Here is a 20,543-nt window from a genome sequence, read left to right as displayed (position 1 = left end):
TAAAAAAAACTTTGTATTGTTCCATTCACCACACTCTGTGAGTTTGTGAAAAATCGAGATATGATGTGCAAGGCTTTTCATGATTTTCTTCGTTATCTCTGCCATAAATTCATTAGTTGGCCTGACAATCTACAATTGCTCGATTGCAAAGTTCCCTGCAGTTTTCTGTATGGCTCTGTGGCTATTAGCATGAATAGAAATCAATTTGTTGACATTCCACCTGATTATGATGAAGGCTAGCTATATCTTCCAGTATGGTGCTATCTCTATCAGTCCCATGGTTATCTGTGGTCCAGGACTGAGAGCGCACTGTTTAAATGTCCTAAGGTATTGGCATGACGCATGGATGCATGAATATATGTATCCATGCATGCATGTATGTATGTATGTATGTATGTATGTATGTATGTATGTATGTATGTATGTATGTATGGAAAATTGTATGTATGTAAGTATGTATGCATCTTTGTATGTAAGTATGTATGCACGTTTGTGTGTATGCATGCATTACTTTTGCTAACATGATGCTGTCAACTGTAATTTAGGGTCATAAGTTTGTCCTTTTCCATTTGTCGTTTGATGTTTTGAGTGTTTTAGGTCACTTTTTTAAATTGTTTTACCTTTTTGTCAGTAAACATTTAAGGAGTTCATTTCTTCCAATAAAATGCTTTGTTTAATTTATATGTAAACTGAAGTATTTCAAAAATATTTCTTGCTACTCAGTTTAAAGTCTTAAATTAGTTTACACCGTCCAAATTTTTAAACTTCAACTTTGTTTTTTAGATTTTAGTTTGTGAGAAATTGCTATTTGGGAAAAGTTTGAGGCTAATGACAAACAAATCTTCCTAAGCTCTGCTGTTTTGGTGATGGATTAAAGTACCATCGTTACAACAGATGAAAAGAACATTTAAATACAGAGGTTCTCCAAATGTTTTTTGACAGAAATTGATTCAACTTGGCTTTTGATCGCATTATGCATTTGAATCTGCTGCTGCCCAGTGTTATTTTTAAATCTTGGTTAGTTGGGTTATTTCTGAAAGAAGGTTAAAAAACCCAAATGTTTTAGAATGAAATTGTTGCAGTTTTAGTTTCATACAACGAGCCCATGTTTTCATTGTTCAAACTTACAGTTACCCATCGACTTATTCAAATGCCCACAAGTTTTTTCGTTCAAAGGGAGGGAGCCAGCACACAAATTCGTTGAAAAAGTATCGCTTCTCGGCCTAATGGCTAAGATCAAGTGTAGTATCTTTTGGTGAATTTTTAGCTCAATAGATTATTATTGCGATATTCTACGAAGCTTCTTCGCCACCTTTGAAGAAAATCGACGTTTGTCATCGGCTGCTCCGTAACAAGAGTACAGACTTTGGCAAACTTTTTCCTTTTTTTCTCTTTTTTCTGAACTTTCTTTTTTTTAATTTTTTTCTAATTTTATCATCATCGAAAAGTCATGGCTTCCTACGCGAAAACCGTCGGAAACAAGACCGAACGACAAGAGCGAATACTCGACCTGAACATCTACATGGACCCAAAAGAGCATTTCAACCGAAGTTACCAAGAGCAACGAGCGAAAGAACTCGAAACGAAGATTACAAAAATCGTCGGCGCGAACAAGATGATCGGCCTCACCTATTCCAACCGAGGCAACTGGATTGTCGAGTTCCGCTCCAAAACCGACGCTCAATTACTTGCAGATTCGGAACTTACCATCTCCGGCTGCAACCGAAAAGTTTCATCGAAAGTCCGAAGCGAAATCGGCTTTCTTATCACCATAAAGTGCGACCCATTGGTAGAGGATGAAGAAATTCTCGAACAATTAAAACCGTTCGCAGCTGAAGTGTATTCCATCCAACACACCAGCTACCGATTTAACCCTCTCCTGAAGGACGGACGAAGACTCTTCCGAATCCGACCCTCAGTGAAGCTCAATGAAATACCACACAACATTGAGATTGAAGGAGTTAAAATCGCCCTCTACTTCGCAGGAAAATCCTTCCTTTGCGACAAATGTGGTGCATCACATCCCCCACAACAGAGATGTGTTCAACAAATAACACAAAATACTACACCCGAAGCGATCACCGTTGCAAAAGTTAGCAACGCGAAGAAACCTACTGCGAAACCAATAGAGAAAGTAGTCGAACTAAAGCAGACAGTAGAACAAGAAAAGTTCGTGAAAGAAATCCGAGTCCTCGTTGATGAAGAGAGAGAAAGCATCACCGCCCTCGAAATAACCAACACCGAGACGGAACTGATGGTTCAAAAATTAAATGACCTTGATGCTATTATCAATGAGGCAGGTAGCTCCAGAAGAAACGAAGGAGAAGAAATGCCAGAAGAAGGGTGGAAAAAGGTGGACACAAAGAACAATAAAAAAGACACGGGAGAAATTATCACCCGAGTCGAAAAAACCACTGCCAAACGAATGGCTCCACCACCGACGCCTCAAAAGAAAGACATTAAGAAAACTCAAAGGTAAACTTCCTCTTTTTATTTTTTATTTTTTGGGAGACTTACCTTTGTTTATTTCTTCGCTATTTTGTGGTTATAAAATTGCGTGATTGTAAATCTTTAAGCACACACACTCATCTCATAAAGCGTCAAAACATTCACAAATTCACATTTCATTAAATGGCCGTTTATTTCGTTTCTTTTATTTTCCTTCATCTTTTTCACTTCTCTTACTTTTTATTTTCTCGTTTCTGTTCTACTAGAAAATTCTCACCACGCTTTCTCATCAATTATTCATTACGAACCATCTGTGCTATGTCGCAATCATACCATGCGCACATTCCAAAATCGAATTCGAAGTTCCTTAAAAACTTTGGATTTCGAGAGCAAAATTTGTTTAAAATACTCTGTAAGAATGGAGTCATTACGTATTTTTTCAGCAAATGTTTGTGGTCTTATTGATGTTAAAAAGCAGAAAATAATGATCCACAAACTCCAGAAAATGCGTCATGACTTCATTTTACTGCAAGAGACGCATCTAAATAACGACCAGGCGAAGGAGTTCCTAGCGAAATGGAAACACGCAGGATTTTTCTCCGCAGGTCGCAACCATTCAGGAGGCACTCTAATTTTACATCAGGGAAATAATATCAACTTTCAGCTAATAGAAAAATTTGAGGATGCGCACGGGCGTTTTAACTATATTATCATCGAAGTTAAGTCGCAGAAATTTTTAATAATTAATGTGTACGCTACGTCCGGACAATCGCGCGATCAAGAAAACGCACGAAAGCTCCTTTGGGAATGCCTCGCTGCGAAATTTAAAAACCTAAACGCTGAAAACTACGCGATAATTTTAGGGGGCGATTTTAACATGGTCTTAAACGAACTAGACAGACACCCTCAACTAACGCGTAAGAAATGCGCTTCGAGCGAAAAATTTAAAAAGCTCTTGAACCTCTTAAATGTAGAAGACCTTTGGAGAGTTTTTAACCCCCACGGACAAGAGTTTACATACAAAGCCACCAACAACATTTCGTATGCGAGACTGGACAGAATCTACACCAGCAAACATCTACGCCAGTTCACTGACATTAAGCACGAACCGATGACATTCTCTGACCATCAGAACGGAGTCGAGGTTACCATAAGCTTAAACTCACTGGACATCGGCAAGACTGTGTGGATACTGAACAGAAAACATCTCAAAAACCCGCAATACAACGAACAAGTCGTAAAACTAATCACCGACTTTAACGAAAAAACGGTAAACTCCACAAACAAGCGAGAAGAGTGGGACGAACTTAAAAACGCCTTAAAAACTCTTTCCAAAACTTTTAGCAGATCTGAGGCGAAGAGCAAACGCGTTGCTGAATTTAAACTAAAAAAGCAACTGCGAAACGCACTTAAAAAAGCGCATTGCAACATCAACATGCGTAACTTAAGCGCTGAACTGAAAATAAAATTAGAGCAATTTGAAATGAATAGAGCGCACGGTGCAGCTGTTCGTGCTAAAATCAAATGGCGCACTCTCGGCGAAAAATGCAACAACTTCTTTTTTCAGCTTGAGAAGACGAAAATTGCTAAGCAAGTCGTCACGCGCATTAAGGATAAGAACGGAATTGAAAAATCAACCACCGAGGAAATTATTAAGGAATTTGAAAGGTTTTACAAACACTTGTACAAGGAGAGCAAAAACAGCCCTGTACACCAAAAGCGTCTTTTAGATCGCGTCGAGGTGAACAGGATAAGCGACTTTCAACAGCATGCGCTAAGCGAGCCCATCACGCTAAAGGAAGTCAATTCGGCCCTCCAAGGCATGACTAACAACAAATCTCCTGGACCCGACGGCCTAACCGTCGAGTTCTACAAGACCCACTTCAACGTCTTGGGAGATGCCATCGTTTCCATGTTAAACGAGGTTGTTAGCAAAAACGAAATGACGACCTCGCAAAAAGAGGTGCTCATATCCTGCATCTACAAAAGAGGCGACAAGTGCGACATTTCTAATTGGCGACCAATCTCCCTCCTGAATACAGATTATAAGATCCTAACTAAAATAATTGCAAATAGGCTAAAACCTGTGCTGGCAACAATATTAAGCGAAGACCAAACCGCGTGCGTGCCACACAGAACAATTTATCACAACCTAGCCTACACAAGGGATGTCATTCAAATAGCAAACGATTGCCATCTCGACGCGTCTATCATCTCAATAGATCAGGTGAAAGCGTTCGACAGAGTGGACAGAAACTTTCTGTTCGACTGTTTAGACAAATTCGGCTTTAGCGCTAAGTTCGTTAACATCATAAAAACCATCTATTACGACATTAACGCGCGCCTCAAAATAAACGGCTTCACGTCTGAAAAGTTTCAGATACTAAGAGGAGTCAGGCAAGGCTGTCCTTTATCAATGATCCTCTACGTCATACAGGCTGAGATATTCGCCTGCTACGTACGTCAGAATAATAACATCAGAGGCATTACCATAAATGGACATGAAACCAAGCTGCAGCAATACGCCGATGACACCGTCTTTTACATTACCGGCGACAAATCCATCACTGCGCTTGGCAAAGCTCTCAAACTTAACAAAAAGGCGACAGGCGCTAAACTCAACATCCCAAAGTGCCAAGGTCTGTGGCTCGGTCGCAATAGAAACGAGAGCAAACCTAACTATCTAAACTTCACGTGGGACGGCCACTCTCTTAAGAGCCTCGGAGTGGTCTTCACCAACTCGCCTCACGTTCGAAACACCCAGTGGAACGAGTGCATCGAGCAACTCGACAAAAAAATACTCCGCTGGAAGAAGCTCCATTTGTCTTTCAAAGGCAAAGCCATAGCCATTAACCAGACCATACTGAGCAACCTATGGCACTTAGCGTTCACCATCCCGCTGCCAAGCAAGCGTAAGATCAAACTGCTCGAAAGCAAAATTGAGAAGTTCTTATGGAACAACTCCTCCATAAAAACCAACAACTTAGTATCCAAACTTCCCATTCAGAAAGGCGGACTTAACATCGTAAACATCCGCGACAAACTCGTCTCCATCCAAGTGAGCTGGCTCTCCAAGTTCTTCAACCACGATCTCAATGGAGCTTGGAGAGACACAGCCACTTTCATCTTTGACAGATATAGAGACGCCTCCCAGGGTGAGCGCATCTTTCTCACCGCCCACTCGCACACTTCGCTCAAAACTTTGCCACCATACTACCGGCAAATGGCGAAGCACTGGGCCACCATCTATCAGAACTGCGCCATCACAAACCTAACCATCGAGGAAATTCTGAATCAGCCCATATACCATAACCCCCACATACGCCATCACAACAACGCTCTTAAAACAACACCACTCTCTAAACAGCGAAACATCCATCTCATTGCGGACGTAGCAAAAGTGTTTGTTCCTGGCTTTCTAAACTGCGAGCTCACTGGATTGACCGAAAAACATCTCAACAAAGTCATCATGTCGATCCCTCAGCAGTGGAGAGAGAAAATAAACACCCAACATCAAAACTACGACCACCGCAGAGCCAAAATGCATCTCAGGATCAACGGCTCATCCGACATCTCTTTCCGCGAGCTCACGCCTAAAAACGTGTATCGTATTATTTCCGCTAAGAAACATCATAGCGTTCCAACACACTACCACAAATGGAACCTTTATTTTACCGACAGCATGAGAGGCACAACTCAAAAAGAATGGGCTCGACTATTCTTAAACGTGCACAAAAACACCACCAACAACAAAGCTGACGAGGTAAAATACAAAATAATACACTTCGCTATTCCTACCAACTCCATCTTTAAGAAAAGAGGACATGCCCCGGATGATCTATGTCCGCAGTGCATGAAAGCGAAGGAAACACTAGCGCACATGATATACTCATGCGAAAAAGTTCAACCCCTCATAAAATACGCCATATCCATTCTAAACAAAATCTATACTCCGCAGCCTGCCTTCGAAAACACCTTTAAATTTTTCTTATTCTCACACGCAGAGAATGTAAATATTTTTAACCTTGGAAAAAGAATTTTAAACGAGTTGATTTATACAATATATTGTAATAGAATGAGGTCGTTCCATGACCGTTCGACTTTTACAAGACTGAAACTACTCATAGAGTTTCAGTGCAGGCTAAAAAATATTATTTATGAAGAAAAAGAATTCGCGAAACAAAATAACACACTGGACGACTTTCTCATAGAGTCTCGAAGTATCTGGGATGCAGATCTCAAACTAAATTTAGACACGAATTTAAACATCTATCTGAGCTAAAAGAAATACCCAGATACTAATTGAATAAAAAAATTTTTCTTTTTTTTGTTTTTGTTTTTTTTTTTTTTTTTTTTTTTTTTTTTTTTCGTTTTTTCGTATTTCAGTGTTTGTAGCGTCTCTCTCGTTTTCTCGTTTTTTCGCTTTTTCGATTTTTTATGTTTTTATGTCCTAAGCCATATGGCATCGTACCTCGGCGTCCGTGTGTTTTGTTTCGTGATTTAGTCCTGCGCTTGTTCAGTCTTGTAAAGTCCTATTCGTGTCCGGTCATGGAGCAGTGGACCATTATTTGTAAATAATATCCATTGTAACATTTTTCGGACACCTCTGCAAGGCATCTGCCGGAGGAGGCAATAAATACCCAATACCTCAAGTGTAGTATCTGTTCTTATCAGTTTAATATCTGGTACGCCGGCATAGTCCGGCTCATATATTAATCTGATTTTTGGCATTTGGTCAAGGGATCGTAGGTTTACCTCGCCCTGACCGCGGGTTGCCTCGGCGTTGCACTACTGCTGAGTGCGGCCCATTAAAAAGAGAAAAAAAAAAAAAAACGGAACGATGCGGTTAGGGTCCAATCAAAAAACCACAATTGCGAAGATTGGGGCACGTCCGAGGCTCCCCACACAACGGGAAAGGCATACTTACCTGACGGGGAAGTAAACCTGATCAACATGGGGCTTCTTCCAGGGTGAGGCTCTTGCATTGCACTTCGCCTGGGCTGACCCCTGCGATTACCGCTAACGTCGGTAACTCGACCGTACAATTTCTGGTAGTGGGGGCCTGCGTTCGCGCTCGCCCCCTTTAAAGATGCAAAAAAAAAAAACCCTCACTCAGCCCTCTATGAGTTACTGGACGTAAACGAGTATTTGAGAAAAGGTATGTTTTATGTGTATTTATATGTTATGTATATATCCTCGAGTGAAGATTTGTCAGTGAGAAGGTAAACAAAGCCTCCTAAAAGTGTAAACACATTTTATTTCGTTCAAAAGTTCTTTGTTGTTGTTGTTTTTTTTTTTTCTTATAAAATCAATGAAAATCTAGTCGCAACCAGTAAGCGTTATCGAACGGCTGCAACACCAGAAATCATTCAATGAATGGCTGTAATAAAAAACAATAATGGTAATAATTGTTGAAAGAAAAAAAAAATAGTCGCAATGATAAAATTATGATAATAATAGTAAGATTGAAAATAATAACAATCGTAATAATGGTAATAAAAGATGATGATAGCAATAACAGACTAATAATAATACCAACAGCAATGATAATAACGATAATAACAATAGTAATAATCATAAAAAATAAGTAATGGCAATAACAAACTAACAGTAATGATAGTAACAACAATAGTAACAATTTCCATCCATTTTTGTATATTTCATATTGGATTCTGGTATATTTTTTGACTTGTAGTTTATGACTTGAAAACAGCTATTATTGCATGTTTTGATAAGTTGCAGCAAGTCTACAAATCAACTTCGCGTAAGTTTCCAATGCCTTAACAATAATCTTTGAACAGGTGTGTAGCTATGAAATTAGCCTTTGGTATTGTTTAGATTGCCGTTTTGGAACGATTGCAACATAGCCTGAATGTTTGGCAACACACCGCTGCTCGCGATTGTAACACCAAACAACAGCTTGTTTAACTTCTTCGTCGTTGCGAACAGCTAGCTGCAAACGACGAGGAATGATCCTGGCTCTCTGGTTATCGCGTGCAGCATTACCAGCTAGCTGTAAGATTTTCGGCGGAGAGGTTTTCAAAAACTCCAGCTAAGTAGATGGTGCGCCTAAACCGATGAGATTAGACACGACCAACAGGAAACTGAAGAAAGCCACTCTTAGCCTTAGCTTTTCCTCCTTTTCCACGTGCTAACATTTTGTTTTCTACTGAAAACAGACTGACAGACTAGAGATCTCGTGCGGCTTTTTGTTAAACAGAAAAGAGTTTTTTAACCAATAGTAAAAAAGAAATAAACAATGCTCAAATGACGTAATCTTTTAAAAACCAATAGAAGTGCGTAGAACGGAAAAGTTATCAAGTTGGAAACCACAAATCTACTTTAAATTAAATCCAGTTGCAATGCAATGAAAACAAAGAAGAAAAAATTTTCACTGCTAAGCTCGTCGAAATGATCTGACGCACCAAAAGCCGGAGGAAAACAAGCGCCAAAGGTGGCAAAAAAAGGCGAGAAGCGCGCTGGTAAGAAAGGCGGAAAAGTCGCTGGAACTGGTGACAAGAAGCGCAAGAGAAAGAGACGAGAGTCTTATGCCACACAAATTTTAAAAACATTATACGCATTAGAAAATGGGTTCAAATGAAAATATCTGTTGCAATCGTTATATTTTATGGAGCAAACATCGCCGAGAACAAATTAGCTGCTAAAATAAAATACTCGAGTTGTTCTAATCCGTCTTAGTCTATGAACAACTGAAAACCCATTTGTTTTTTGGTGTTGTTGTTTTTTTGTTTGACTTGTTTTTTTTCTTCATTTTTTTTTTTTTTTTTCTTTTTTAGAAACGAAAACTATAAGAACTCTATTCCTGCAAAAAAAAAAAAATTCAAATTTTAGCAAATTACTATTGGCTCCTAGTATTGTTTGTTTGTCACCATGTTTGTGTGCGTCAAGAATGTATAAATTGCATTCAGAATTGTCAATCAAACCAGAGTCCGATTTTTCTTTTTCATTTCTTCGTTGATGATTATAGAAAGACAAACAGCAGCACATTTCTTCCTTCCAGGCGTTGTATACTTATTTAATTATATTCTTATTGGCGCTTACAAGACAGTTAATGTAGTCTTTTGTGGTAAATTTTAAAACTATTAAGCATTAATTGGATAGTTACGAAATAACGAATGTTGTTAATGCTGGTAAGAAAATACTAACAACGAGGAAGTGGATGCAATGTGCTACCGTTAGTACTAACCATAATTTGATCACAAATGGAAAAGAAAGAAAAGAAAACAAAAAACTGTTTGAATAATTTCTTTTGAATAACGAATGTTTTTCTTTAGGAAGGTTGCAGAAAATAAAAGATTGAGAGAGCTTAACTACTTCTTGACTAGAATATGACCATTTTATGTGCAACTGAGGCAGAACATGGTTTTTAAAAATCATTATTCAGATTTAATCATTAGATCTTGCTAAAATTTTTGTTTTTTTGTCATTAAATGCAAAAAATCTAACTTCTGCTTTTTTTAAAAAAAGAATCACACAAAGGCTTGGGCACTAGTATGAAACCGCAAGCTCTAAGATATCTAAAAGCATGCACTATCTTCCGACCATTCGCTGGGCACGGAAAAAACACATACTACAATTTAGTCACTGTGTATTAAGGTATGCATCAAATACTTGCCAATCGTATTTCGTTCATTTCGGGGTTTCGGGAAGGGGAACAATGAAATAAAAAAAAAAGCCTAAGATCGAATGATCGCGTACACTTTTCATCATTTAACTGACAGGTAAACTGAAGGAGTTACTACGCTCCACGAATTTAGTTTAACTTAGTTACTTAGTTACTACGATCTTAGTTTAACAACGGTGTAGTGGTTACGCGCAGTCCTACTAAAGTTATTGGTGTCGGCCTAGCGTCAAGGAGCCGTAAAGGTGCTTTTGGTTTGGTTTGTTTCGAATTATAAAAAAAAAAAAAAAAAAAAAAAAATGGAAGAAAAGAGTATCTAAGACAAAACCAAGACAAGTGAGTTTAGAGGAGTTCCATTTAAGTTTTTATCATTTATCAAGAATGCTTTAAGTAACAAAAAGTACTGCGCTACTTATTTTCAATGTTTTCTACCTTATATTTTAAAACTTGAAGCAGTTTAGCCACTACTGTTTTGTACACTTTACTCTCTCAAGTCTTCAAAAATACTTAAAAATAGTTCCTGATTAAAAAAAACAATAATGCTTAGAAATAAATTTGCATTTTTAGGGGTAGTCACAAGAGACTTTCAGAGTCCGTCTTGAGTTCCTGAAATATCTGTATTAGAATCTGCACTACCACTGCTACTACTGCTACTACTGCTACTCACAAGAGCATCCCAGTGAGCGAGGAAAAGTGAGGAGTTCTTCTCGCTCGTATCGGTGAGTGAAACAGAAGAAGCATCTTTCTGAGAATTTCTTTAGTTTGTTCACAGCTTTATTTCTTTTACAGTTAAACTGACACAAGGCCAACAAATGAATGGTCAATTAGGGATACTTTTCAATGGACAATCTGTCCACTTCTTTAAAACAATCCTTTAGTTTGATGAAAGATACGTGACAATTTTTTTTTTAAAAAATGGCATGTTCAATGCACTTTGAATCAAACCTTTTGTTGGGCTTTTTCATAACATGGCTTTTCAATGTTTTACAGAGTTTCTGTTAAAATTAACCCAGCCTCAGGTAGCAAGTCTAAGCATTGAAAATAAAATTTCGAAAGTACTGAATTTTGAGTGTACATATGGTTCTTGGGCAAGGTTGGTTAAGGGTTAAGTTAGGTTAGCATCAGACTTGGCTCAATTGTGGCTGTAACTTAATTGTAATTAAATGTATTTTCATGAAGTAATTGTTATTGTATTTTATAAGGTACAGTCACAAGTAATTGTAATAATATGACTTGTAAGTGAATTACAAGTGCAAGTCATTGTAATTCAGTTGCTATTAAAATTTCGAGTAATCCTAATTCAATTACATTTACAATTGAAATTGACCCAAGTCTGCTAGATAATATTTTTAACTTTGTTCTCCATCAATCCTGAGGTTCTATAATTTAAGCAAATACATTTTTAGGCTTGATTTAGGTTGGGCAACATGTAAAAAATGTAATATATTAAAAATTTTTAAAAAAAACTTTGTATTGTTCCATTCACCACACTCTGTGAGTTTGTGAAAAATCGAGATATGATGTGCAAGGCTTTTCATGATTTTCTTCGTTATCTCTGCCATAAATTCATTAGTTGGCCTGACAATCTACAATTGCTCGATTGCAAAGTTCCCTGCAGTTTTCTGTATGGCTCTGTGGCTATTAGCATGAATAGAAATCAATTTGTTGACATTCCACCTGATTATGATGAAGGCTAGCTATATCTTCCAGTATGGTGCTATCTCTATCAGTCCCATGGTTATCTGTGGTCCAGGACTGAGAGCGCACTGTTTAAATGTCCTAAGGTATTGGCATGACGCATGGATGCATGAATATATGTATCCATGCATGCATGTATGTATGTATGTATGTATGTATGTATGTATGTATGTATGTATGTATGTATGTATGTATGGAAAATTGTATGTATGTAAGTATGTATGCATCTTTGTATGTAAGTATGTATGCACGTTTGTGTGTATGCATGCATTACTTTTGCTAACATGATGCTGTCAACTGTAATTTAGGGTCATAAGTTTGTCCTTTTCCATTTGTCGTTTGATGTTTTGAGTGTTTTAGGTCACTTTTTTAAATTGTTTTACCTTTTTGTCAGTAAACATTTAAGGAGTTCATTTCTTCCAATAAAATGCTTTGTTTAATTTATATGTAAACTGAAGTATTTCAAAAATATTTCTTGCTACTCAGTTTAAAGTCTTAAATTAGTTTACACCGTCCAAATTTTTAAACTTCAACTTTGTTTTTTAGATTTTAGTTTGTGAGAAATTGCTATTTGGGAAAAGTTTGAGGCTAATGACAAACAAATCTTCCTAAGCTCTGCTGTTTTGGTGATGGATTAAAGTACCATCGTTACAACAGATGAAAAGAACATTTAAATACAGAGGTTCTCCAAATGTTTTTTGACAGAAATTGATTCAACTTGGCTTTTGATCGCATTATGCATTTGAATCTGCTGCTGCCCAGTGTTATTTTTAAATCTTGGTTAGTTGGGTTATTTCTGAAAGAAGGTTAAAAAACCCAAATGTTTTAGAATGAAATTGTTGCAGTTTTAGTTTCATACAACGAGCCCATGTTTTCATTGTTCAAACTTACAGTTACCCATCGACTTATTCAAATGCCCACAAGTTTTTTCGTTCAAAGGGAGGGAGCCAGCACACAAATTCGTTGAAAAAGTATCGCTTCTCGGCCTAATGGCTAAGATCAAGTGTAGTATCTGTTCTTGATTTTTGCCTCCGAGGCAGCGGTTTTCTTTTGTTTTTCTTGTTATAGCTATGGAGTCCGACAGCGACAGCAGTTCTAGTCACGCCTCTATTGCCAGCACGGCTGCAAACCTACTCGAGAGAATGATGGATTGTGCGGAACATCCGGACAAATATGACGACGCGCTGATGCAATCCAGCGAAGAAGAAGGAGATGACGATGTCGAAGTGGAGCAACGCGAACAGCAGAATACACCGAAAGAGAACAAACCGACAAGCTATGCGCAAGCCGCACACGCTTCCAAATCTCAGGTGGAGTATAAAACTCCACTCAAAAACACCCTGGTTTGTGCGGTTCAAGTGCGCATGACTATGTTAGATGTCCTTAATGCCATCGAAGAGAAAGATCTAGATAAAGACCTTGAAGGAGTACAACTGATTCGAGGTGGCACTATTCTTGAAATTGTTATGAAAACAGACAATTCCAGAAACAAACTAATTGAGGAAGGGTTAAGTATCAAAGGCCTGCATCACAGGTTTCAACACGCAACGCCCAACAGGACGCCAAGTAGAAGAACTAATGTTTCCATAATTGGACTTCCCTTGGAAGCAAAAAATTATCAAGTAGGGAGAACATTAGAAGAAATGGGTTTTGGGAGACACGTTTATACAAGACCAGTTATTAAAAGAACTCCCACCAAAGGTACCCCATACTACTCTGGCATCCTGGTGGCCGTTATGGAAGACTTGGTGGCACCAATGCCCAACTATATCTCCGTAAGGGGGTATAGAGTAAGAGCCGTACACACTGGGCAAGGTGCAGGCAGACCCAACATAGCCGTCGAACAACGAGCACCAACTCCAACAATACAGACTGATGTCGTAACCAAAACGGTAGCGAGGGAAATTGCAGAAAAAGTGATAGAGGAGGAGCTAACGAAAATTGCGGTGGAAGAAACAAAACCTGTTACCAAAGGAACGGAAGAAGTGCGTGCTGTCGATGAGAAAGAAACTGCAATGAACAAAACCACCACGAATGACGAGAAAACGCAAGAGTCTAGCGAAGTCGAAATGACCGAAGAGAAAGTGAAGCAACAAAAGAAAAGAAAAACGACGCTGACGAAGAAAAAACACGACGAAACGAAGAAGTTAATCAAAGAAAAAAAGCAAGGAAGACCCACCTGGAGTTGGATAAGTAATTTTCAGTGTTTGTTTATTTTTTTTTCTTTAATTTTTTATGGTATCTCTTTTCACCCATGTTAAATCTCCTTTTAACCTGAAATACGTAAACATGCGCTTTTTTCTGACGCAAATAATCTAAGTTTGACTCTAAGGAATGATCTAGAGATTTTAAATAATTACACATTTTTTTCTGTGGTTCTCTTAAATGGCTGCAAAAATTCTCACGTTCAATGTAAACGGACTAAATGACGCAACTAAAAGGCATAACATAATGAAATTCTGCGCAAGCGAAAATTGTGACGCTTTTCTTTTACAAGAAACTCATGGATGTGAAGAAAACACTAAAAAATGGGCAACAGAATGGCACAACATGACGCGAGGAAAATCCTTATGGAACAATTTCACCCATAAGGAGCGCGGAGTCGCGCTGCTGATAAAAAAAGACATAGAAGTAAATGAAGTCACAAACGATAAATGCGGGAGAATTCTTGCCGCTAACTTTTACTTTCACGAAATAATCCTTCGAATAATTAATATTTATGGACCTAACAACCCGCAGAAAAAAGAAAATTTTTTTAATTCAATAGAGCAACATACGCGTAAATGCGATATCTTAATTTTGGCCGGAGATTTTAACATGGTTGAAAACCCTGCCCTAGACCGACAAGGTGGTGACCTTTTTAATAAAAACAACACCCTAGGTCAAAATCAACTAAAAATCCTTATAGAAAAATATGAATTATCAGACATTTATCGAAAATTAAATCCCTTAAAACAAGAATTTACCTTCGTAAAGCCTGATAAAAGTTTTCTGAGCAGAATAGATAGGATTTATGTCTCTGGAAACACTGCGGAGGAGTGCGATTGCGGCATGCTTGAAAACGGCTTAAGCGACCACAGCGCGTTTTACTGCCAACTTAAAATTCCAATCAAAAACGCAAAAGGAAAAGGTTACTGGCATTTAAACACCACAATTCTAAAAGATTCTAAATTTAAGCAAAATATCTCTCAAGACTTTATAGAAAGCAAAAAAAACAAACATTTATACGAAACTAAAAACCAATGGTGGGACTTAATGAAAAACAATATAAAAGAAAGAGCGATCGAGCGCGCTAAGGAAATTAAAGCTGAAAAACATAATTTAATTGAAACTCTAGAACGCGAAATTGAAAATGAAAAAATGAAGCCGGACAAAAACAGCGAAAAAATTAAGTCACTTAAAAAAGAAACCGTTGATTTAAAATACGATGGAGGAGTTTTTGTAAGAACAAAACAGAAGATAGTGGAAGAGGGTGAAATCCCGTCCAAAGCTCTCTTCCAAATGGAAAAAAGCAACCAAAACAAAAAAATAGTAAAGGAAATAATAAGCGGGGACAGAGTCTTCAACGACACTACAAACATTCTTAAAACAATAAGAAGCTATTATAAACGCCTTTATAAAAACCAAAAACACTGTGAAGAAAAACAAGACTTTTTTCTAAATAATATTACAAAAACTCTTACTGACGATGAAAACGCTTTTTTAAATATAAAATTTAGCAGCGAGGAATTGCGCAACGCCGCGAACTCCCTTACTAAAGGAAAAACACCAGGGATAGACGGTATTCCAGTTGAATTCTATCAAGAATACTGGGATGTCTACGGGGAGGAACTCACTACCCTTGCAAACGAAAACCTCTTCGACAAAAAAAACCAACTGTCGTGGTCCCAGCGAACGGCCCTTATCAGTCTCCTTCCAAAAGAAGGAGACCCCAAAATGATACAAAACTGGCGACCGATATCTCTGCTGTGCGCCGATTACAAAATATTTACAAAAGCGCTCGCGCTAAGACTTGCGAAAATCCTCCACAAAATACTGGAACCGTCACAGACGTGTTCCGTTCCAGGGAGACAAATCTTCTCTAATCTTTTTTTAGTCAGAGAAGTAATAGAATACACAAACAACAAAAATGTCGAAGGCCTTCTCTTGACAGTAGACCAAGAGAAGGCTTTCGACAAAATAGACCGAAAGTTTCTTTATCGAACGCTTGAAAGGTTTAATCTAGGTAAAAACTTCGTAACAGCTATCAAACAAACTATGAAAAATAACCAGTCCTTAATCATTAACAACGGCTATATGGCTAAACCTTTCAACATAAAACGGGGTGTGAGGCAAGGAGACCCGATCTCGCTCATGCTTTACTGCATCGCTGTAGAATCCCTGTCACTTGAAATAAAACAAAACAAAAATATCGACGGAATCCCCATGCCTGGCACAAAAAAGAAACTCAAGGTTATGCAATATGCAGACGACACAACAATCTTCGTCAGGAGTCCTGAGTCAATTACAGAACTTTTTAAGATATTAAATAATTTCGAACAAGCCACGGGCTCAAATATCAACAAATCTAAGACCAAAGGACTCGCGCTCGGCGGCTTTGATTACACCACTTATGAAAACACGCTAAAACAAAATAACCAAATCATAAACTGGTGCAATCAAAGCGGGATAAAAATACTAGGTACAAACTTCTACACGGACCTAGAAGTGACTGCTGCCGCGAATTGGCAAAAAGCCGTCGAAAAACTTAAAAATAAACTAAAATCTTTCAAATATCGAAACGTCTCGCTTCGGTGCAAAGCAATATACGTAAACACGCTCGCCTTGTCAAAGGTATGGTTTATAGCCAACCTCTTCCCCCCAAATAACACAACGGAAAAAGAAATAAAAAAACAAATATCTGTATACCTCTGGCAAAGCGACTACGCGGAGCCAGTGAGACGAAAAATCTTAAACCTGCCCGCGTCGAAAGGAGGGCTCGGTATTCTCGATGTGGCTCAACAGTGCTTAGCACTCAGGACAAAACACCTCCTGCAAATACAAGAAATAGAGCCACCACACGAGAGTGTCTTTTTCCAAAAGTACCTTTTGGCTATGTCTCTATCCGGTTTAGCGAATAAAAAACACCCGCAATGGCGCTTATTTACAAAAAACGATTTTCCCAAAACTCTAAACAGTCCGCCCTTTTATTATAAAGACGTGATAGAAAGCCTGAAAAACAACCTCCCCATTTTTGAACTCAAACCTAAAACGACAAAAAATATTTATCAGCATTTAACGAACGCGCAAAAGAACAGCGACATTGAAAACACGGAGAGAAAATGGAACGCGACCTTCCAGAAAGTTCTGCCGTGGAAGCGAATGTGGCAACGCAGCTTCAACTCCCACGCGCAAGGACCTAGCCAAAACGCGTCGTGGAGACTGCTCCATGACAGTCTCCCGACCCTAGAAAAAATAAAGAATTGGAAAAAGAACCGCGGACGAGGTTGCACGTTGTGCAAAACCTGCAACCTCTCCGAAAATACCCTGCACCCTTTCTTGTTTTGTAAAAAAGCGAGAGGGGTCTGGACGGCTTTTAAAAAACTCTATGAGACGCTCCTGCCGCAAATAAAATTCAACATTGTCCACGCGATTTTCTATATTAACATCGAAAACCTCTCGATAAACAACCCCACAGCCAAGCTTGTAACAACAATTACAAACATAATAATAACTGAGCTGTGGCGATCGAGAAACATAAGAGAAAAAGAAAACAAAAACGAGAGTTCCACAAAGGTCATAGAAAACATAAAAAGAGAACTAAAATATCTCTGTAAAATGAAATATAATAAATACGCAAGAGAAAACGAGGTGGAAAAATTCCACAAAATATTCTCTATAAACAACGCTTTAATTAATGCAAATAACCCAAGCCTAATGTTTATATTTTAAAAAACCACCTCCCCACGGATATGTCCAAAGGATCCCCGTGGGACCGGAGGATGTATGTATATATTTTAAGGGCGTGGTGTAATAACCACGCTTGTTTATTATAAACCACGACAACCCCTACGAATATGTCCAAAGGAGCCCGGAGGCTCTGGAGGATGTATGTATATATTTTAAGGGCGTGGTGTAATACCCACGCTAATATATTATAAACCACGCAAAAATCTTACACATCTTCGTCTTTCAAATTGTAAACTCAAATATATATATATAGCAAAAACTTTAAAAAAGTAACTAAAAAACCCTGTATATATCAAATAGGTCACGGATATGTCCAAAGGATCCCAGTGGATCCTGAGGATGTATGTATTTTTTATAAGGGCGTGGGGTAATAGCCACGCTTATATATTATAAACTGGAATTAACAATGTAAATTCTTATTTGTAAATAAATAATGACGTAATTAAAAAAAAAAAAAAAAAAAAAAAAAAAAAAAAAAAAAAAAGTATCTGTTCTTGATTTTTAGGTCGGGCTAGCGACTCTTTTCTATTTTAGAGCGATTTTTTTGTGGTTGCAGTTATGGAGATTCACGACGGCGAGATGAGCGACAGCGAAATTGCCAACACAGCCGAAATGCTTCTCGAGAAAATGAGAGATTGCGCTGAGAATCCGGAGTCCACTATCGAAGCGATGCAATATAGCAGTGAAGAGAGCGAATCCGATGGAGAGGATGGAGAGAGGATTTCAACGACCTCTTCGAAACCACGTACGAGTTATGCGCAAGCCGCTCGTTCTTCACATTCCGCGGTCGATTATAAAGCACCGCTGAGAAACACGGTTATTAGCAAACTACAACTTCGAGTGAGCCTCTTAGATGTTTTAATTGCCTTTGAAGAAAAAGATCTCGACAAGGAGTTGGACGGGGTACAGATGATCAGAGGAAATAGCGTTTTGGAGGTGGTGATGAAGAATGACAAATCTAAAAACCTTTTGATCGAACAAGGACTTAACATTAGAGGTCTTCACCATCGGTTCCAAAACTCCACTCCAAATAGGATGCCAAGCCGAAGGACCCACATATCAATAATCGGACTTCCCCTGGAAGCGAAAAACTATCAAGTGGGTAAAACCCTTGAGGAAATGGGCTTCGGCAGACACGTCTATACCCGACCCGTCATGAGGAAAACTCCTACAAGAGGAACACCATATTACTCAGGCATCTTGGTGGCAGTAATGGAGGACTTGCCAGCACCGATGCCAAACTATATCTCTGTAAAGGGGTATAGGGTGAGGGCGATCCACACTGGGCAAGGTGCGGGCAGGCCCACCATGGTCTTGGTAGAGGAAACAACAGCCGACTCTCGACCACCTGAGATAGAACCAGTATCCATCGCAAAAGAACTTTCGGAAAAAGTAATTGAAGAAGAACTCACAAAAATAGCTGAGGATTTAAAAAACGAAGAAACGAACGAAATGGCGAAAGAGGCACAACAGATACAGACGATAGGAGAGGAAGAGACAACCGAAAACGAAGAGAAGAAGGACGAGCAGACGAAAGAGACGAAGGAAATGAACGAAACGAACGAAACGAACGAAACGAACGACATCGAAATGGCAGAAGAGAAGCTAAAGAAAAAAACCAAACGAAAGACGACGCAAAGTAAAAAGAACAAGGAAGAAACGAGAAGAGCGGTGAAAGAAAAGTGTAAAGAGAACCAACTTGACGATGGGTAAGTACGTTTCAGTGTTTATTCCTTTTTTTTATATAAAGCGCAGAATTTATAAACCATGTTGAGTCTCCACATTTTACTCAATAACACTAAAAAATGCTTTTCTTGACGCAAATAATCTAAATTTTACTCTAAAGAATGCTCTATAGGTTTTGAATAAATTAATAAATTTGCTGTGGTTTTCTTAAATGGCTGCAAAAATTCTCACGCTCAACGTAAACGGTCTGAATGACGTGACCAAAAGGCATAGCATAATGAAATTCTGCGTAAGCGAAAACTGCGACGCTTTTTTATTACAAGAAACTCATGGATGCGAAGAAGTTACAAAAAAATGGGCAACAGAATGGCAAAACATGACGCAAGGAAAGTCCTTATGGAATAATTTTACCCATAAGGAACGCGGAGTCGCGCTGCTGATAAAAAAAGACATCGAAATAAACGAAGTTACAAACGATAAGTGCGGGAGAATTCTTGCCGCTAACCTTATTTTTCATGAAACAATCTTTCGCATAATAAATATCTACGGACCTAACAACCCGCAGAAAAAAGAAAATTTTTTTAAGTCACTAGAACAACATACGCGTAAGTGCGATACTTTAATCTTGTCTGGAGACTTCAACATGGTTGAAAATCCTTCCCTAGACCGACAAGGTGGTGACCTTTTTAATAAAAACAACACCCTAGGCCAAAATCACCTAAAAAACTTTATAGAAAAATACGATTTAGTAGACGTTTATCAAAAACTATATCCTCTAAAGCAAGAATTTACCTACGTAAAGCCTGATAAAAGCTATAAGAGCAGAATAGACAGGATTTATGTCTCTGGAAACGCTGCGGAGGAGAGCGAATGCGGCGTGATTGCAAACGGCTTAAGCGACCACAGCGCTTTTTACTGCAAAATTAAAATTCCAAACAAAACCGCGAAAGGACCAGGATATTGGCATTTAAACACAACAATTCTAAAAGACACTAAATTTAAGCAAAATATTACGCGAGACTTTGTTGAAAACAAAAAAAACAAACATTTGTACGAAAACAAAAACCAATGGTGGGACTTAATGAAAAACAATATAAAAGAAAGAGCGATTGAGCGCGCT

The 20,543-nt window shown here is 38.4% G+C and overlaps 3 protein-coding genes, 1 non-coding gene and 4 pseudogenes across 7 annotated transcripts in view; all 8 read left to right on the top strand.

Moving 5' to 3' along the window:
• The window catches only part of LOC149877356 (uncharacterized), a 243,389-nt gene that overhangs the window by 18,536 nt on the left and 204,310 nt on the right, over window positions 1-20,543 (top strand). The window lies entirely within an intron of this gene.
• The window catches only part of LOC149877360 (uncharacterized), a 253,109-nt gene that overhangs the window by 62,005 nt on the left and 170,561 nt on the right, over window positions 1-20,543 (top strand). The window lies entirely within an intron of this gene.
• Window positions 1,211-1,296, top strand: LOC149877380 (U2 spliceosomal RNA; annotated as a pseudogene).
• Window positions 1,451-3,896, top strand: LOC149877379 (uncharacterized). Its single transcript, XM_090074332.1, has one exon. It carries the CDS (start codon window positions 1,451-1,453, stop codon window positions 2,477-2,479), a length of 1,029 nt encoding a protein of 342 aa, XP_089930458.1. The 3' UTR covers window positions 2,480-3,896.
• LOC149877378 (U2 spliceosomal RNA) lies at window positions 7,085-7,262 on the top strand (annotated as a pseudogene).
• Window positions 7,368-7,531, top strand: LOC149877377 (U1 spliceosomal RNA). The gene has a single exon (XR_016448279.1). It is a non-coding gene; the product is annotated as a U1 spliceosomal RNA (small nuclear RNA).
• LOC149877363 (uncharacterized) overlaps window positions 10,024-20,543 on the top strand; it is a 112,600-nt pseudogene continuing 102,080 nt past the window's right edge. The window contains exon 1 of the transcript XR_016447922.1: window positions 10,024-10,065. The product of XR_016447922.1 is annotated as an uncharacterized LOC149877363 (transcript). The remainder of the gene's footprint in view (window positions 10,066-20,543) is intronic.
• Window positions 12,762-12,923, top strand: LOC149877376 (U2 spliceosomal RNA; annotated as a pseudogene).

Source organism: Hydra viridissima, unplaced genomic scaffold (assembly GCF_058129835.1).
Source record: "Hydra viridissima isolate aposymbiotic clone 2 unplaced genomic scaffold, HvirCarnegie_v1 scaffold_16, whole genome shotgun sequence".
NCBI lineage: Eukaryota > Metazoa > Cnidaria > Hydrozoa > Anthoathecata > Hydridae > Hydra > Hydra viridissima.
The sequence above is the reverse complement of the archived record's forward strand: the minus strand, read 5'-3'. Positions and strand labels throughout refer to the sequence as shown.